At 42.4% G+C, this 16,377-nt stretch overlaps 1 protein-coding gene across 2 annotated transcripts in view; it reads right to left on the bottom strand.

Moving 5' to 3' along the window:
• The window catches only part of LOC143943377 (receptor-interacting serine/threonine-protein kinase 3-like), a 152,582-nt gene that overhangs the window by 52,655 nt on the left and 83,550 nt on the right, over positions 1–16,377 (bottom strand). For both annotated transcript variants that reach the window (XM_077465105.1, XM_077465106.1), the window contains exons 5-6: positions 3,435–3,593; positions 3,030–3,136 (exon numbers count right to left, since the gene is read on the bottom strand). In XM_077465105.1, coding sequence (XP_077321231.1) covers positions 3,030–3,136; positions 3,435–3,593 — 266 coding nt within the window. The remainder of the gene's footprint in view (positions 1–3,029; positions 3,137–3,434; positions 3,594–16,377) is intronic.

Here is a 16,377-nt window from a genome sequence, read left to right as displayed (position 1 = left end):
TGTACGGTCGGGGTAGCGGAACGACCGTGACAGCCGTATTAGTCCGCTGAAAAAGTGCCGTGTGTGGGCAAGTAGCCCGTTCGGAAAGTCGGCTACGTGTGTACGCGGCATAAGGTTACATGGAAGACAGGATGAATTCTGAAGGAGACTGGCAACTAGTTCATAGGCGACATCATTGATTTTTCTCCTGACCAGAAACAGCTCTTCAAACTTGGGTCCTAGATTTCCTTGATGGACAAGCCAGTTTTAAGTAGACAGCCATACCTGATCGCCAGGTTCCAGGATTAACTCCCCACGTCTCTTCCTGTCAAACATTTTTACTGTTTTACTTACTATTGCTTCCTGTAACAGTTTGTTATTGAATTTGAAGAAAGTCATTGTTTCTAAAGCAGCTGGAAAAGAACATTCCGGAATTGCATTGGGCAGGAATGAAAGATGAAAGCCGTAATTGGCAAAGAATGGAGATTGCCTGGTAGCGGAGTGCAAATTATATGCAAATTTAGCTAGGTAACAAAGATATCCGGTCATTCTTAGAAAATGAAGAAAAGCAGCGTAAGTACTACTCCAGGGCCTGGTTGGTCCTTTCTGTCTGACCATTAGTTTGAGGGTGATAGGCTGATGCTGCGTACACATGGTCGGAATTTCGGCCAGCAAAAGACCGATGAGAGCTTTTCGTCGGAAATTGCGACCGTGTGTATGTTCCATCGGAATTTTGCTGGCCGGATTTCCACCAGCAAAAGATTGAGAGCAGGTTCTCAATTTTTCCGATGGAAATTACGATCATGTGTATGCAATTCCGACACGCAAAAATTCACATATGCTCAGATTCAACTACGTGTTGTACGTCACCGCGTTCTTGACGGTGAATTCCAATGGTGAAATTCCGTCGGGAAAACCATGAGAGCTTTTTTCAACCAAAATTCCGATCGTGTGTATGCGCCATGAGAAGGAAGACAATTCGATCTTCAGAGTTTCAGAGAGAGATTTCCAAAATCTCAAAGTGAATTGAACCCCCGGTCAGACACAATGTTAGCTGGAATTCCATGGAGCCTTACTATTCCTTTAACAAAAATCTGTGCTCCTCCCTCCAATTATATGTCAGAGCTGTCCTCACTGATGTATCTTTAGCTCTCCGTCCCCTGCTTTTCGGAGATGAGAGATCCCGTGTAAATTCTACACTTTGAATGAATGTAAGGGAAAGATATATGTAGATAAACAGGTAAAATTGATGTAGGAGGATTTGTTTCCTCTCTGTGTATCACATACGGCCAGTCACTTCACTGGGTATAAAAGCGGGTTTACAATCACTTTAAAGAGGAGGTTAAGGCTACTTAAAAAAACTTTTTAACCACTTGCCGCCCATCCTATAGGGAATTGACGGTGGCAAAGTGGTTGCATAATCCTGATCGGACGTCATATGACGTGATCAGGATTATGAGCCCCTGCGCGCCCCCGGGGGCGCGCATCGCGGCGATCGTTGTTGCGGGGTGTCAGTCTGACACCCGGCAACTATGATCTCTGTAAAGAGTCTCCGATGGAGACTCTTTACCACGTGATCAGCCGTTTCCATTCACGGCTGATCACAGTGTAAAATAGGAAGAGCCGGTGATCGGCTTTTCCTCACTCGCGTCTGTCAGACGCGAGTAGAGGAGAGCCGATCGGCTGCTCCTCTGACAGGGGGGGTCTGTGCTGATCGATTATCAGCACAGCCCCCCCGAGGATGCCCATACTGGACCACGAGGGATGCCACCAGACCACCAGGGATGCCCAGCAAACGGTAATCCTCCCTAGACCACCAGGGATGCCAGTCAGTGCCACAATGGATGCCAATCAGTGCCCATAATGGATGCCAATCAGTGCCCACAATGGGCATCACTGATTGGCATGCATTATTGTTTGGCACTGATTGGCATCCATTAGTACAGTATAACACCAATGCCGCCTATCAGTGCCCACCTGTGCCGCCTATCAGTGCCCACCTGTGCCGCCTATCAGTGCCCATCCATGCCCATCTGTGCCGCCTATCCATGCACATCTGTGCCGCCTATCCATGCCCATCTGTGCCGCCCATCAATGCCAATCCGTGCCTATCAGTGCCAATTTGTGCCACCTATCAGTGCCCATCCGTGTCGCCCATCAGTGCCACCCATCCGTGTCGCCTATCAGTGCCCCCTATCAGTGCCCATCGATGCCACCCTGATCAGTGCCACTTCATTGGTGCCACATCATTGGTGCCCATCAGTGACGCCTTATCAGTGCCCATCAGCGTAGCTCCATCAGTGCCCATCAGTGAAGGAGAAAACGTACTTATTTACAAAGTTTTGAAACTGAAACAAAAAAAAACATTTTTTTTTCAAAATTTTCGGTATTTTTTTATTTGTAGCACAAAAAAAAAAAACGCAGAGGTGATCAAATACCACCAAAAGAAAGCTCTATTTGTGGGAAAAAAATTATAAAAATTTCATTTGGGTACAGTGTAGCATGACCGCGCAATTGTCACTCAAAGTGCGACAGCGCTGAAAGCTCAAAATTGGTCTGGGCAGGAAGGTGTTTAAGTGCCCGGTATTGAAGTGGTTAAAGTCAAATGCAAATACTGTAGCTGCTCACTTTTACTATTAGGACACTTACCTGTCCAGGGATCCTGGGGTGTCTTCACCCCAGCCGATTTTTCAATCGGCTTTCGAGTGCTGCTGCTGCCATTTCTTGTAAGGTAAACTGGCAGTGAAGCCTTGTGGCTTCACAGCCAGTTCCCTACTGTGCATGTATGAAGCGCGCTGTGCTTTATGAATGGCCCAGCGATGGGTGAAGGAGAAGGGGGGCTGAACTTCTGGGTGACTTAGCCACAGCAAGATCAGCCAGAAGTGGGAGCGGGTACCGGTCAATACCAGGTACCCGCTCCCCCCAAAAGGTGCCAAATGTGGCAGTGGGGGTTGTGGGAGGAAAACAAGTATGACTTCCCATTTTGGGTGTAGATCCATTTTAAGGTACAAAAACACATGGAGTGCAGCCATTGTGACAATATAGAGTACCTGCTCTGAGGAATTTGTATTTGTGAGACGATCTTCAACACTTCGAACAGCACTTTTCACCTCATTCTGATAATCTTCACACATCACTGATGTATATTCACTGCAGTCTTAAAAAAAGAACCATTATAAATCAATCTCCATGGCAGTGCTCAGTACATGCTACAAGGCTTATAAAAATACATTTTATTTAAAGGCCAACTCCAAAAATTTTTTTACTTAAGCCACTTTTTATTGCTGTCCAAGGTCTTTTTTGAAGATATTTCTTTCCTGTCCCTACCTGTATATTGCTGGGATTTTCTACCTCTGTCAGGGCTACTGTGTACTCTATTCACTGCTACCATTGGTTATAACCTGACATTTATGTACTGCATGCACTTCTAGACATTAGGTTGTCATTATACTTACCATGGAAGCTGGGTCTGTTGTCTGCATTGTGATCCCAGCATCTGACCATTAACTCTTTGGCTTTGGGCACCATTTTAACATCATTGTACTTGTCCAGGACACTCAGCGTGGGTCTCTGACCATCAGTTACACGGAGCATAATTAGGACTGAAATAGTACCTAGGAAACACAAGGGGGTTGTCAATATATATATCTTCTGTTTGTATAAGGGCACCAAACTCTTCTAATAGGTAAAATTCACATTAGAGGATGTACGCTCTCTCATATAAATGTAATACTTATAATATGCATGTGATTGCTTGCAAGGTCTGATACTTATCCATTCTTATGTTCTTACTAACCTGGCATGCCAACATATATATTTAATAAATGGCTGTATTCACTGATCATGGGTTTTAAACATTGCATGCAACTAGGGATGAGCTCGATGTTTGGGTCGAACATAAGTTCGACTCGAACATCGGGTGTTCGCCCATTCGCCGAACAGCAAACATTGCAGGGCGTTTTTGGGGAATTTGGGCACGGAATGCCCTATAATGCACTGCGAGATCAGTGCATTGCTGTATGATTATTGGCCAAAGCATGCACCTGACCTGCACGCTTTGGCCAATCCCAGCGTCCTCTGCTAAGAGAGCTATGATTGGCCAAAGGCAGGGTGCCTTTGGCCAATCATGGCTCAGGGGGACTAAGTTCACGCCCCACACTATATAAGGCAGCCTACACGGCGGCCCTGTGTAGTGTTGTTGACGTGGACAGAGAGATAGCTTGATTAAGATTGAAGACATGAGGTGTTCCCATTTAAATAAAAAAAAGTAAAGTCAGCAGCTACAAATACCGCAGCTGCTGACTTTTAATAACCGGAAACTTACTTGTCCCAGGGTTCAGCGATGCGGGGGATCCCTGCTCGTCACACCCTCTGTTCGGCGGTGCCGGCATTGTAGCTGTGAGCGCCTGGCTGTGCAGCCACACAATCATCTGGGATCTGACATGTGTCCCAGATGAGACACTGAAGGAGGGAGGCTATGAGGGACCCCCTAGCAACAGACATTTTGAGGTGAACAAAAAAAATTAAAAATTTCCCAATTTTAGTTTTTTTTAGGCACATTCGTGATTTTTTTTTTAGGGTGGAGGACCACTTTAAGCGGGCAGGTTATTCAGTTAGTGGCAGTGTATTTGATATATATATATATATATATATATATATATACACATACACAGTCAGTCTAGTATATATATATATATATATATATATATATATATATATATATATATATATATATCCAGTGTAGCCTATATCTATAGTTCATTCCATGGTGTACTATTTCTAATATATATATACTTCAGGTGGTGTAATAATATATATATATATATATATATATATATATATATATATATATATATATATATATACACATATACATACATACACACACACACACACATATACACATATACAATATATATACTCTGCATCCAGTGTAGCCTATATCTATAGTGCATTCCGTGGTATACCGTTTCTACTACACTTCTGGTGGTGTGCACAGTACACAATACAGTGTAGCCATAGTGCAGTTGCTACTACACTTCTGGTGGCATACACAGTTCACAATACTATGCAGCCGTATTGCAGTTGCTACTACTTTCCTGGTGGTGTACACAGTACACAATACAGTGCAGCCATAGTGCAGTTGCTACTACTTTTCTGGTGGTGTACACAGTACACAATACAGTGCAGTGTAGTGTTGCAAAACAAAATATACATCATGTCTGGAAGGCCACCAAGGAGAGGCAGATGCTCACAGGCCACTAAAAGAGCAGGCTCTGTCTACAATCAGCAGTGCTGGTCATAGACATGGTGCATCCTCTGCAGGTGGCCGCGGGACACGCTTGTCCTTTTTTTCTGCTGCTGACCGTGTTCTTGCGCCAGAACATGCAGAAGAGTTGGTGGAGTGGATAACAAAGCCTTCCTCGGCCTATTCCTCTAGCTCCTTGTCCACAGTCACTCCTTCCATAGCCCCACCATCATGCACGGAGGAGTCCCCACGAACTATTCGAACACAGTGTTGGATACATGCCGCTGGAGGATGCGCAGCAATTTGAAGGCTCCGTTGCTGGTTCCCAGGTTGAGGAAGGGACTAAAGTGAGGACAAGTCACTGACAGTCATGTTCCCCCAGCTGCAGCATACTGCCAAGTTTGCTCCAGTGACGAGGAGAGGGGATGATGAGTTCACTGACTCTACTTGGGTGCCTGATAGAAGAGAGGAGGAGGCACAACTCCAATGAGGCAGGATGTCCTCTAGGGGGCAGTTTAAGGGCAGCCACTCTACTGGATCACATCGCAAAGCTCCACAGGTGCAGGGCGCTTGAAAGACCAACATCATAGAAAAAGGCTGACTTCTCCTTGCTCCTCATCTGGGATCTCCAACAGTCCTCTCAAAAACCTGCACTGAGAAGAATGGGAAATTCACACTGGGTAATTCTGCTGGTAGCTGGGAAGGATGCAGGACAGGGTTCAGTATTGTTGGAGCTTGTTCCGCCAACACGCCTCCAAAATGCTAGTGGTGATTTTGCCACAGCTCTCTCCTCCACCCCTTCCTCTTCCTCTATGGCCGTTTCTGCACATTTGTCGTCTGAACCAGCGGTGCTCTGTAAGCATTCAAGGGGCTACACAACCACTCAGGCAAAAAGATGCCATGCAGTGCTTGAGTTGGTCTTCTTAGGGGACAGGAGCCACACTGGGGCACAGATTCTGTCAGCTGTGCAGGGGCAGGCTCAGAGGTGGTTTACGCCATGCCAGCTTCAGCCAGGAATGGTTGTATGCCACAATGGAAACAACATTCTCTCCGCCCTCCGACAGGGACACTTGACCCATTTTCCATGTTTGGCACAAGTCCTCAATTTGGTGGTGCAGCGGTTCTTGAGCAGTTACCCAGGCTTACAAGATCTCCTGAGGCATTCCAGAAAAGTATGTGGTCATTTTCACTGGTGATACAATGCCAGTGCTCAGCTGGCTGACATTCAAAGGGAATGCAACCTGCCCACCAACCATCTAATTTGTCACATGCCCACCAGGTCCAACTCAACTTTGGCAATGCTGCAGCGGCTGCACGCGCAGCAGAGTGCAATCAATGAGTACCTGTGTGAGTATGGTACCAGGACAGGGTCAGGGGAGCTTGGCTTCTTTTTGCCACGCCAGTGGCTACTGATCAAGGATGCCTGCACTGTCCTGTCACCATTTGAGGTGGCCACAAGGATGGTGAGCAATGACAATGCATGCATCAGTGATACTGTCCCTCTTGTCTTCCTATTGGAGCACAAGCTTTGTGGAATAATGGACAGGGCACTTGAGGCAGAACAGCGAGAGGAAGAGGAGGACTTCTTTACCTCTCAAGGCCCTCTTTATCCAGATAGTATTCCTGCGGGCTCAGCAAACACACAGGAAGAAGGAGGATTTTGTCAGCATGAACGTGGAAGATAACACTCAGGAGCAGGCTTCAAGGGATGGTTTTCAGTCCCCAGAAACACAAGGAGTTGTACGTGGCTGGGAGGAGGTTGTTATGGATCATGTGATCCTTAGTGACCCAGAGGACTCAGAAACTTATGCTGCATGGCCTCCCCGATTCTTAAAAGCCTGCGAAAGGACCCTCGGATTCATGGTATCAAGAAGAGGGATCATTACTGGCTGGCAACCCTTCTTGATCCACGTTACAAGGGTAAGGTTGCAGAACTCATCTTGCCTTCGCAGAGGGAGCAGAGGATGAAACATCTTCAGGAGGCCTTGAAGAAAGGTTTGTGCAATGCGCTTCCAGACCCTGGGAGAGTTACAAATTCCTGGTGCTGGACAACATGCTGCTGAGGCTTCGTTCAGTCAGAGGAAGAGCGGTGGAGAAGGTGGCCGGCTGACCAATGCCTTTAGATGATTTTTCAGTGCTCAGCGCCAAGATCTGATCGGTTCAAGCAACCATCACCAGCGTCTGCATTACATGGTGCAGGAATATCTAGGGACAAGAGCAGACCATTCACTGGGTTACTGGGTCTTGAGAACTTGCTCAATATGCAATTGAGCTACTGGCCTGTCCTGTATCTTTCTGAACGCACATTCAGTGCTGCTGGAGGGTTTGTAACGGATCATAGAGTTTGCCTGTCCACAGACTCCGTTGATAGGCTCACATTCATAAAAATGAATCAGTCTTGGATCAGCAGCTATCAAGCACCTGATGCTGATGTAACTGATTGATTTTTTATGGATGTGGGATCCCTTGAAGACTGCCTATGCTGAGTGACTATTCTATTCCTCCTCAATCTTGATGATGCTAGCTTCCAACAATATTTCTGGTTTAGGGCACCACCCCCACTGTCTAAGGCTCATTTTTTCTGTCCCTGTTTAACAGGGGCGTGTAATTACAATTTTGATCTAATATTTCACAGCAGGGCCCATTCCTGCGCCCACCAAGAGTAACTGTGAGGGCTTTATTCTGGTACCACCAACACCTAAGGCCATTTTCTGCAGAGTATATAGGGCAGACCGTATGATATATATATATATATATATATATATATATACTTCTGTTCAGAGTATATAGTGGCTGGGGGCCCCCCACACCATTTTTTTATAAAATTTCGGTGTGGGGTTCCCCTTAAAATCTATAACAGACCCAAATGGCCTTGTAACGGGCTGTGGGGGGGGGGGGGGGGTAGGGCGGGGGAAACCAATGCCCTTTTTCTCAATGATTTTCTTCTATATTGCCGAGACCCCACAATACATTACAGCCTCATTTTTTTATTATTATTTTTTTCCTTTAGAAATGTCATTTTGCTGTGGTATTGTTCTAAACACAGGAAAACTGCGCCACTTTACAGGCATACTATAGACATCCCCCAGGCATGATATTTAAAGGAATATTTCATTTTTATTGTTTCACTTTAAAGAGGAAGTAAAGGCAGGGGAAAAAAAACACACCATGTAAGCCAAAAGGCATAATGAGCTAGTATCCAAAAAAAAAAAGCTGCGCTAGAACTTATAAAGTGCCAGAATAATAATATGTCATAATATATCCTGTTTGCAGAAAAAGGGAGCACGAAATTGAACCTTTCATAACATGTAGCTCTAAGGGTGTGGTATACTTTTTACAATGTCCATGTGGGCTCCAGCATATAGGGAGAACCAAGCGAGCCATGCAGGTTCGCTTGGGAGAACACATCACGAACATTGAGAATGGATATAAATTTCATTCTGTATCCAAACATTACGATTTACATCATGGCCGTAATCCAGCAAACACCTTATTTTTAGGTATTGACAAGTTTAGTGCGCACTGGAGGGGTAGTTCCCTGGTACGTGACTTGTCCAGACTAGAAATGATGTAGATACACAAAACACGATGTTATACACCTTATGATCTTAATGTGGATGTTGATGTGAATGCTTTTATAGATAACGGTTAGACCCTTATATTGTGAACCATTTCCGAATTCCTGGTTTGGATCCAATGTTTTTTGATCTGATTTTATTATTTTTTGACAATCTTTATGTGTTGTTAATGTGAACAACCTAAATGTTTTGTGAGAATATATCTATCTAACCGACATCATCTTCCTTGAGGAGATGGGATGGATATATTTCGCCTGATACTGAGGAGTATGTGCATTGAATATGATTCGTATATGCACATTCTTCTAGGTATGTAGGGGTAGACATTTTATTAACAGATGCCCAACGAGGAGCGTTTGCTCCAACTAATAGATATTGACATTTTGGCATTTGTTAGACCTAGTCGAGGTTTTCGGTCATTTATGACACCATCTGATGCTGCCCAAGGAGGGTGTTTACCCTCTGGGTGGGGGATGAGGTGTGTCTGAATGCCCCTCCACTATGTAACATACATTGATCATAATGGGCCCCGTAGAAGTTCTAAGGGTTAATTATAAATCTTGATTATGTTCTGTGGCCTTGATATGTCCCTATGATGAATTTTGAGGGGGGTGTATGAGCCAGTCATTTATTATTAAAAAGGAAAAAGAGAAAAAAGAATTTTTTTGGGGGTATGTCCTGTGACTTTGGTGTGAGGGGTTAACCCATATATTTCTTAATCTAACCAATATTCTTTGAGCTGTTTAATTTTCAATTCAATCTAATTTAGTTTGTTGGTGGCCTATGGTTGATTATGAAATATTAATCCCCTTTTGTGATTGGGGTTAATTGATTTCCCCCTGGGGGTTATGGATTTATTTAACATGCATCCTGAGGCAGGAATATACCTTTTTCATTGGGGTTAATTGATTTCCCTTTGGAGGTTATGGTTTTTGCGACTGGGGTTAACTGATTTCCCCCTGGGGGTTATGGATTTATTTAACATGCATCCTGATGCAAGAATATACCTTTTCGGCTCATCCCTACATGCAACCCTGAGACTGAGCCAGCCATGTAAATACACTACTTACCCCAACAATTTCCCCACCAATGGAGTGTTTGGTACACAGATAGAAGTAATATCAAAGCTGGATACATTTCTACCTTAGGACCCAGGTTTTAAAGGCCATGGCCAAAAGTTTTGAGAACGACACAAATATTCATTTTTACAAAGTCTGCTGCTTCAGTGTTTTTAGATCTTTTCGTCAGATGTTACTTTGGTATATTGAAGTATAATTACAAGCAGTTCGTAAGTGTCAAAGGCTTTTCCTGACAATTACATTAAGTTTATGCAAGGTGCTCCATCCTGCTGAAAAAGGCATTGTTCCTCACCGTACAGTTCTTGGATCGTTGGAAGATGTTGCTCTCGGAGGATGTTTTTTTACCATTCTGTATTCAATGGTGTGTTCTTAGGCAAAATTGTGAGTGAGCTCACTCCCTTGGCTGAGAAGCAACCCCACACATGAATGGTCTCAGGATGCTTTATGCCGCATACACACGATCGCACATTCTGACAACAAAACCGTGGATTTTTTTCCGACGGATGTGGGCTTCACCTTGTCTTGCATACACACGGTGACACAAATGTTGTTGGAAATTCTGATCACCAAGAACGCAGTGACATACAACACCTACAACGGCACTATAAAAAGGAAGTTCAGTAGCCAGTGCGCCACCCTTTGGGCTCCTTCTGTTAATCTCATGTTTATCTCATGTTAGTAGAAGTTTGGTGAGAGACCATTCGCTCTTTTCAGCCTTGTGCTTTTCAGTTCCTTACTGCTCTTCAGTTTGTGCTTTTGGGTTTGTATCTGTTCTTTAGTGCGTGTTGTCAGTTCGTTACTGTCTTTCAGTGTGCTCTATTTATTAGTTCGTATCTTTTTTTCAGTGTGTTCTTGTCCGCTCGTTTCTGATTTTCAGATTGTTCTTCTCAGGTTCTTTCTGATTTTCAGTTCGTTCTGACAAACCAACCGTTTTCTAGCCATGTTGCGGGTACGTACTCGTCGTAGAGTTCATGCTGTGCAAGGGCTTGGTGTTGGAGTTCTTGCTTTGACCCAAGTCCAGTCCATGAACATGGTGAGGAGTTCATGGACGAAGAATTGGTTGCTCCAGCGTGACCAGTTCTTGCACATGCCTTTGCTGCGGGAGATCCAGGAGAATAATCGTAATGATTTCAGGAATCATCTCCAGATGACGGACCCAATTTTTCACTGTCTATTGGCTTTGCTGTCCCCTCATATTACAAAGCATGACACCTGCATGCCGGAGGCAAAACTCATTTGGAACCCTCCCTCCCCCCCAACTGCTAAGTCAACTGATACCAATACTCTATCTGCTGACTTTGCCAAACCCACACACACTATATCTACCTCTTTTGTGGTCAGATTTATGGATGAATTCACCAAAGCATGTAGTGTAAGTGCCTGCCTGAATACTTTCAAATGGTACTGTTTAAAGTTTTGTTCTCCTATTATCTTGATAGGTAATTTCAGAATGTAAAAATGTGCTTCAATTTGTACAGTGTGTATTCATATTTTCGTATTATGACACTTCTTACCTGTCCAGTGGGCTACCAATAGTGTAAGTAAGGATGGACTGGTCAAAGTAACACACATTTATTTATGCATTCAGCTCTCAATGAAGTGGAGAGGGTTACCTGTCCAAAACATCTACCCACCCCCCCACCCTAAAAATTTTACAATGGGCCATCAGAGGGGGTGAGGAATCTGACAAGTGGACCTTATACTTTTGTCTTTAAATACACAATCCAATAAATGTTATACTTATGTTTGGCAATAATGTTTGAGTCTAATCTGCTTGCAATGTTATGTGCAAAAGCACAAATTTTTTTTTTTTCTTGTTTGACTCCACAGTTTCTTTCAAACACACAGGAATGGCAGATTGTGTCTTCCTAGTTTGCCCAGCATTGGGACTTTCCCAACTGCGGAGGGGCAATAGATGGGAAGCATGTCCACATAGTCCCACCTCCCAACTTGGGGTCATACTATTACAATTATAATGCCGCGTACACACGATCGGATTTCTAGTTGTAAAAAGCTCTGATGGTTTCCCTGATGGAATTCTGACGGAATTCTGCTCAAGCTGTCTTGCCTACACACGGTCACACCAAATTCTGATTGTTTACACCACGGTGACGTACAACGGGACTAGAAAAAGGAAGTTCAATAACCAGTAGCCAATAGCTTCTGTCTCGTAGTTGAATCTGAGCATGCATAATTTTTGGCATGTCGGAATTGCATACACGCGATCGGAATTTATGATAGAAAGTTTTTCCGTCTGGAAAATTGAGAACATGCTATCAATTTTTGGCTGGTGGAAATTCGGACAGCTAAATTCCGATGGAGCATACACACGGTTGCATTTTCTGATGAAAAGCTCTCATCTGTCTTTTTTTGGCTGTAATTCCGATTGTGTGTACGCTGTTGTGCTTTTAAGGACATTTTCCCGCACAATATTTACTAAGTAATTTTTAACGAAGATATTTTTAAGATACAGAATCAGTCTATATGACACAGTCTATATATGTGAAACTTATTCACGGAGACGAGTGATCATACAAAATAGCTACATTTATTGGTTGACAGAAAACAAATATTTACATGAAATATTAAAATACAGATTACATTACTTGATCATTTTGACAATTTCTGGGAACACCCTCAAACTGGGCGTAGTAGTACCTTGGACACAATTATCACCATTATCATTTCTCGGTAGAATCAATAACCTTTTGATAATTGACAATTAAACAGAATGTCTGTATTTCACACGTCCAACCGTTACTATACTGCAGGTAAGTAAGTGGTTAACAATGTGAAATAAATTAGACATTTGTTTGTCAATAAAATTGGCATCTATGCAAAAAGAAATGTATGAAAAATTTAATTTAGAGAAAAATCTAAAAGGCGGTTATTGATTCGGGAGAAGTATTTCAATAATAGAATATTCAAAAACATCAATATTTAAGAGAACATAAAATAGATGATAAACATATATTTACCCATTTCCAATATGGCTATTAGTGTGGAGTATTAGTTACCAGGAATTTTAAGATGGCTGCCGTGGCTTCAACATTCCAAGGAGCAGGGATCTTCATGAATGTAAAATATGTATTCATGCATGTCTTCCAGTGTCCCTTCTCAGGGGGGGTCCCTAAGCTTCCCCCTGACTCTCTCCCCCCAGCTCTCCTCCGAGCTTCCTTCCTTTTTCCTTCCCCCTTTCTAGTTTCTTAAATCTCCTCTTAAACAAAAGGATTATAAAATTATACTAAGTTCTGCCCAGAGGGTATGTGTTCCCCCCTCATTGGCCGGCAGACTTAATGGTTAGCTTTCCCGGGAGTCTCGTGATTTTAAGGTAATAGCACCTTCCACCACCAGGTGTCTCACCTATGTTTGGTGTTTTATTTCTTTAAGTGAATATTTTTCTAATTCTGTAATATGTGTTCGTTATTTATATGTTCTAACGAATATATTCGAGTGTTCGAGAATTATGGCATAATGTAAAATACTCTTTAACATAAAGTTCAATAATCACTTGCATAAATTGTTGATATATATGTATATCAATGTATATCTGTTAATCTTTAGTCCGTTTAGAAAGGACACAGGTTAGATATATCACAAACAATATCACATACAATTATTATCTATATGGATCCATGTATAATTTGGGTATCCAATCAATATTTGTTTATCTAAACATAGGTTAAATTCTTATACAATTATAATCATGATTATATGTTTTTCATAATACTAATTTGTTGCTAAAACACTTCTACTTATAATCACACTTTCATATATACTTTCTTTATGACAAAGTTCTTTAGATCATTAGATATTAAATTTATAATCTCAGTTGTGACCTATGTATAAATTGAATGGCTAGAAAAATATTGATGATACTGGGGTATATGAATCTTACAGCAGGTTTTGAGATGAACTCTATAGTAAGATATCATATCCCGGCTTCTCATATACGTATATTATGATGTAAAAATGTACACAGTTTTCAATGTTTTCTTGTAGTGTCTTCAATGGCCTTCAGGATACCATTCCACTGTTTACGTTTCTAATAGCGGTGTCTTATTTGTCTTGTTGGGAAAATCTCCATTTCGTATGTTTAGTCATTGTCTCCTTGACATCTGAGTCCATATTGAGGTTGACTTTAGGATCTCTGTTCACTCTCGAAGACAATATGTTTATTTATTTAGGTCTTTCTTGAATTAAAGTCATGGGGCAACAGTCTTAGTCAGCTTGATACTTTTGTTTGTTGCAACCCAGCTTTTCAATGGGTTATATAAATTGGTTACTTAATTCTGATGGGAGGGGAAAGTGGTCCTTTGGTTTGCTGATTTAAATGTTACCAGGCTCTCTGACAGTAAATATTAAATGTATTATTATTATTTTTTCCTTAATGAATTCACAACAACGCGGCATAATGGGTTTAATAGTATTGTGCTGTTGGCGGTGGATTCGGAGACATACGAGTTCCTGTATGTAGATGGTGTGAAAAATGGCCGGATTTCGGATGGTGGAGTAATCGCCCACAAAGAGATCTTCAGACGTCTCCAGAATGATGGCTTGGGCTTGCCACCTCCGGAAGACAATATGGCTGGTCTGCCATTTGTGTTCATTGCTGATGAAGCATTTGGGCTGGGTGACAATCTGATGCAGCCGTTCCCCATGAGGACCCTCACTCCAGACCAGAAGGTTTTTAATTACCGGCTAGCCAGAGCCAGAAGAGTGGTGGAGTATACGTTTGGAGTAATGGCCAGCCAGTTCCGCCTACTTCTCACAGCAATCAACATGGCAAAATATAAACTGAATCATATTGTCCTTGCATGTTGCATACTACATAAATATGTAAGGAAAAATGCATCAAACTATGTAGCCTCAGTTGGGACTGAGGGTGGCTTTCCGGATCCAACAACCTTGACGACACTTGAAGCTGGCTATCCTGGCTCCCCCCCCCCCCCAAAGTAAGACAAAGGTACATTGAGTACTTTGTGGGTAAGGGGGCCATTGATATTCCAGACTGTGTGAAACATTTTTTAAATGCATATTTTTTGGTATAAACCAAACTCATATTTCATTGGATTTACTGTTTGTGTTTCTTTTAGGTGTCTCCTAGGCTCTCCAATGGCCTTTTCTTTTTGGCCATTTTCTTCAATAGTGCAAATTTAATTTATTGATACATGAGATGACAATCTCTTCTTCAGCTAACTATTATGTTGTGGGTCTGCTACACACAGGGCTGTCTTTAATATTGATTGGACCCTGGGCAAAAAATTTCTTGGGCCCCCCCCATGCAATTTCACTCTCCACCTGCTATGAGACATACAATAAATAACAGCTAGACTGCTATTCAATGTTTCAGATCAGGCACCAATTGAGATTGGTTTCCAGCGGTTACAGCATATCATTACTGCTCACTGACTGGTTGCTAGAGGTTACAGCGCACATTACAGCTCACTGATTAGTTGCTAGAAGTTACAGAAAATTATTTCTGCTTCTTAATCGGTTGCTAGAGATTACTTTACAGTATTAATGCTCACTGATTGGTTGCTAGAGGTTGCAGCATATAATCTCACTGCAGGGGGCATGATCTACATATAAATGCCGCCTTTATTTACATATTAATACCGCTGACCGCAGCTATTTACTTATGAATGACGGTTATTTACATGTAAACACAGGGTCTGCAGCTGAGTCATCTGTTCACAAAAATAAGGCAGAGCTGGGCAGCATTATTACTAGCATTTCACACTGATATCGGGACACAGCACAGGACTAAAACTTCAAAGGATAAGGGAATTTAAACTGGGATAGTTGTCAAGTATGAGGGAGCTGCTTTGGGTCCCACAACAATGACAGGGCCCAGGGCAGCTGGCCCTTTTGCCCTGCCTTAAAGACGGTCCTGGCTACACACACACATATTGTTTTTGTTGTTAATGTATGCGATACATTAATGAAAAAAATCCTTTTCAGCTCCATGAATTGAATTGCTTTGAGTCCCTAAAATGGCCTGATTGTGGCAAATTTTAGAGCACAGTGGGGGTTATTTACTAAAGGAAAATCGACTTTGCATTACAAGTGCGCTTGAGAGTGCACAGAAACTGCACTGAAAGTGCACTTGTAGCGCAGAGTGGATTTGCCTTTAGTAAATACCTCCATTGTCACTGTAACTACAACTTACTCCAAAAACTGGTATTGAGCATTGAAAGAAGCCACACATTGTTGAGTATAAAACATTTTAATCCATCCACATTCACATATGCGTTATAAAAGGGTTTTTTAACGAAACAACATCTTTGTTGTATAACATTTATGTTTGACAGTAGAAATAGCCTTTTTTTGGTTAAATAGGCATTTTTAAAACCATAACATACACAACTCAGGAACTTAAAAAGTTCAGCGTGGACAAATTGAAGGCCATATGAGATATTGGTATGTCAAAACTGTTTTGATCTTGCCTTCATCAGATGGGGTGTTGTCACTCCTATAAAAGCTAAATTTT

The sequence above is a fragment of the Lithobates pipiens genome, unplaced genomic scaffold, assembly GCF_037356315.1.
Source record: "Lithobates pipiens isolate NorthernLeopardFrog02 unplaced genomic scaffold, aLitPip1_a1.2 Scaffold_30, whole genome shotgun sequence".
NCBI lineage: Eukaryota > Metazoa > Chordata > Amphibia > Anura > Ranidae > Lithobates > Lithobates pipiens.
Note: the sequence above shows the minus strand (reverse complement) of the source record. Positions and strands in the feature narration are given on the sequence as shown.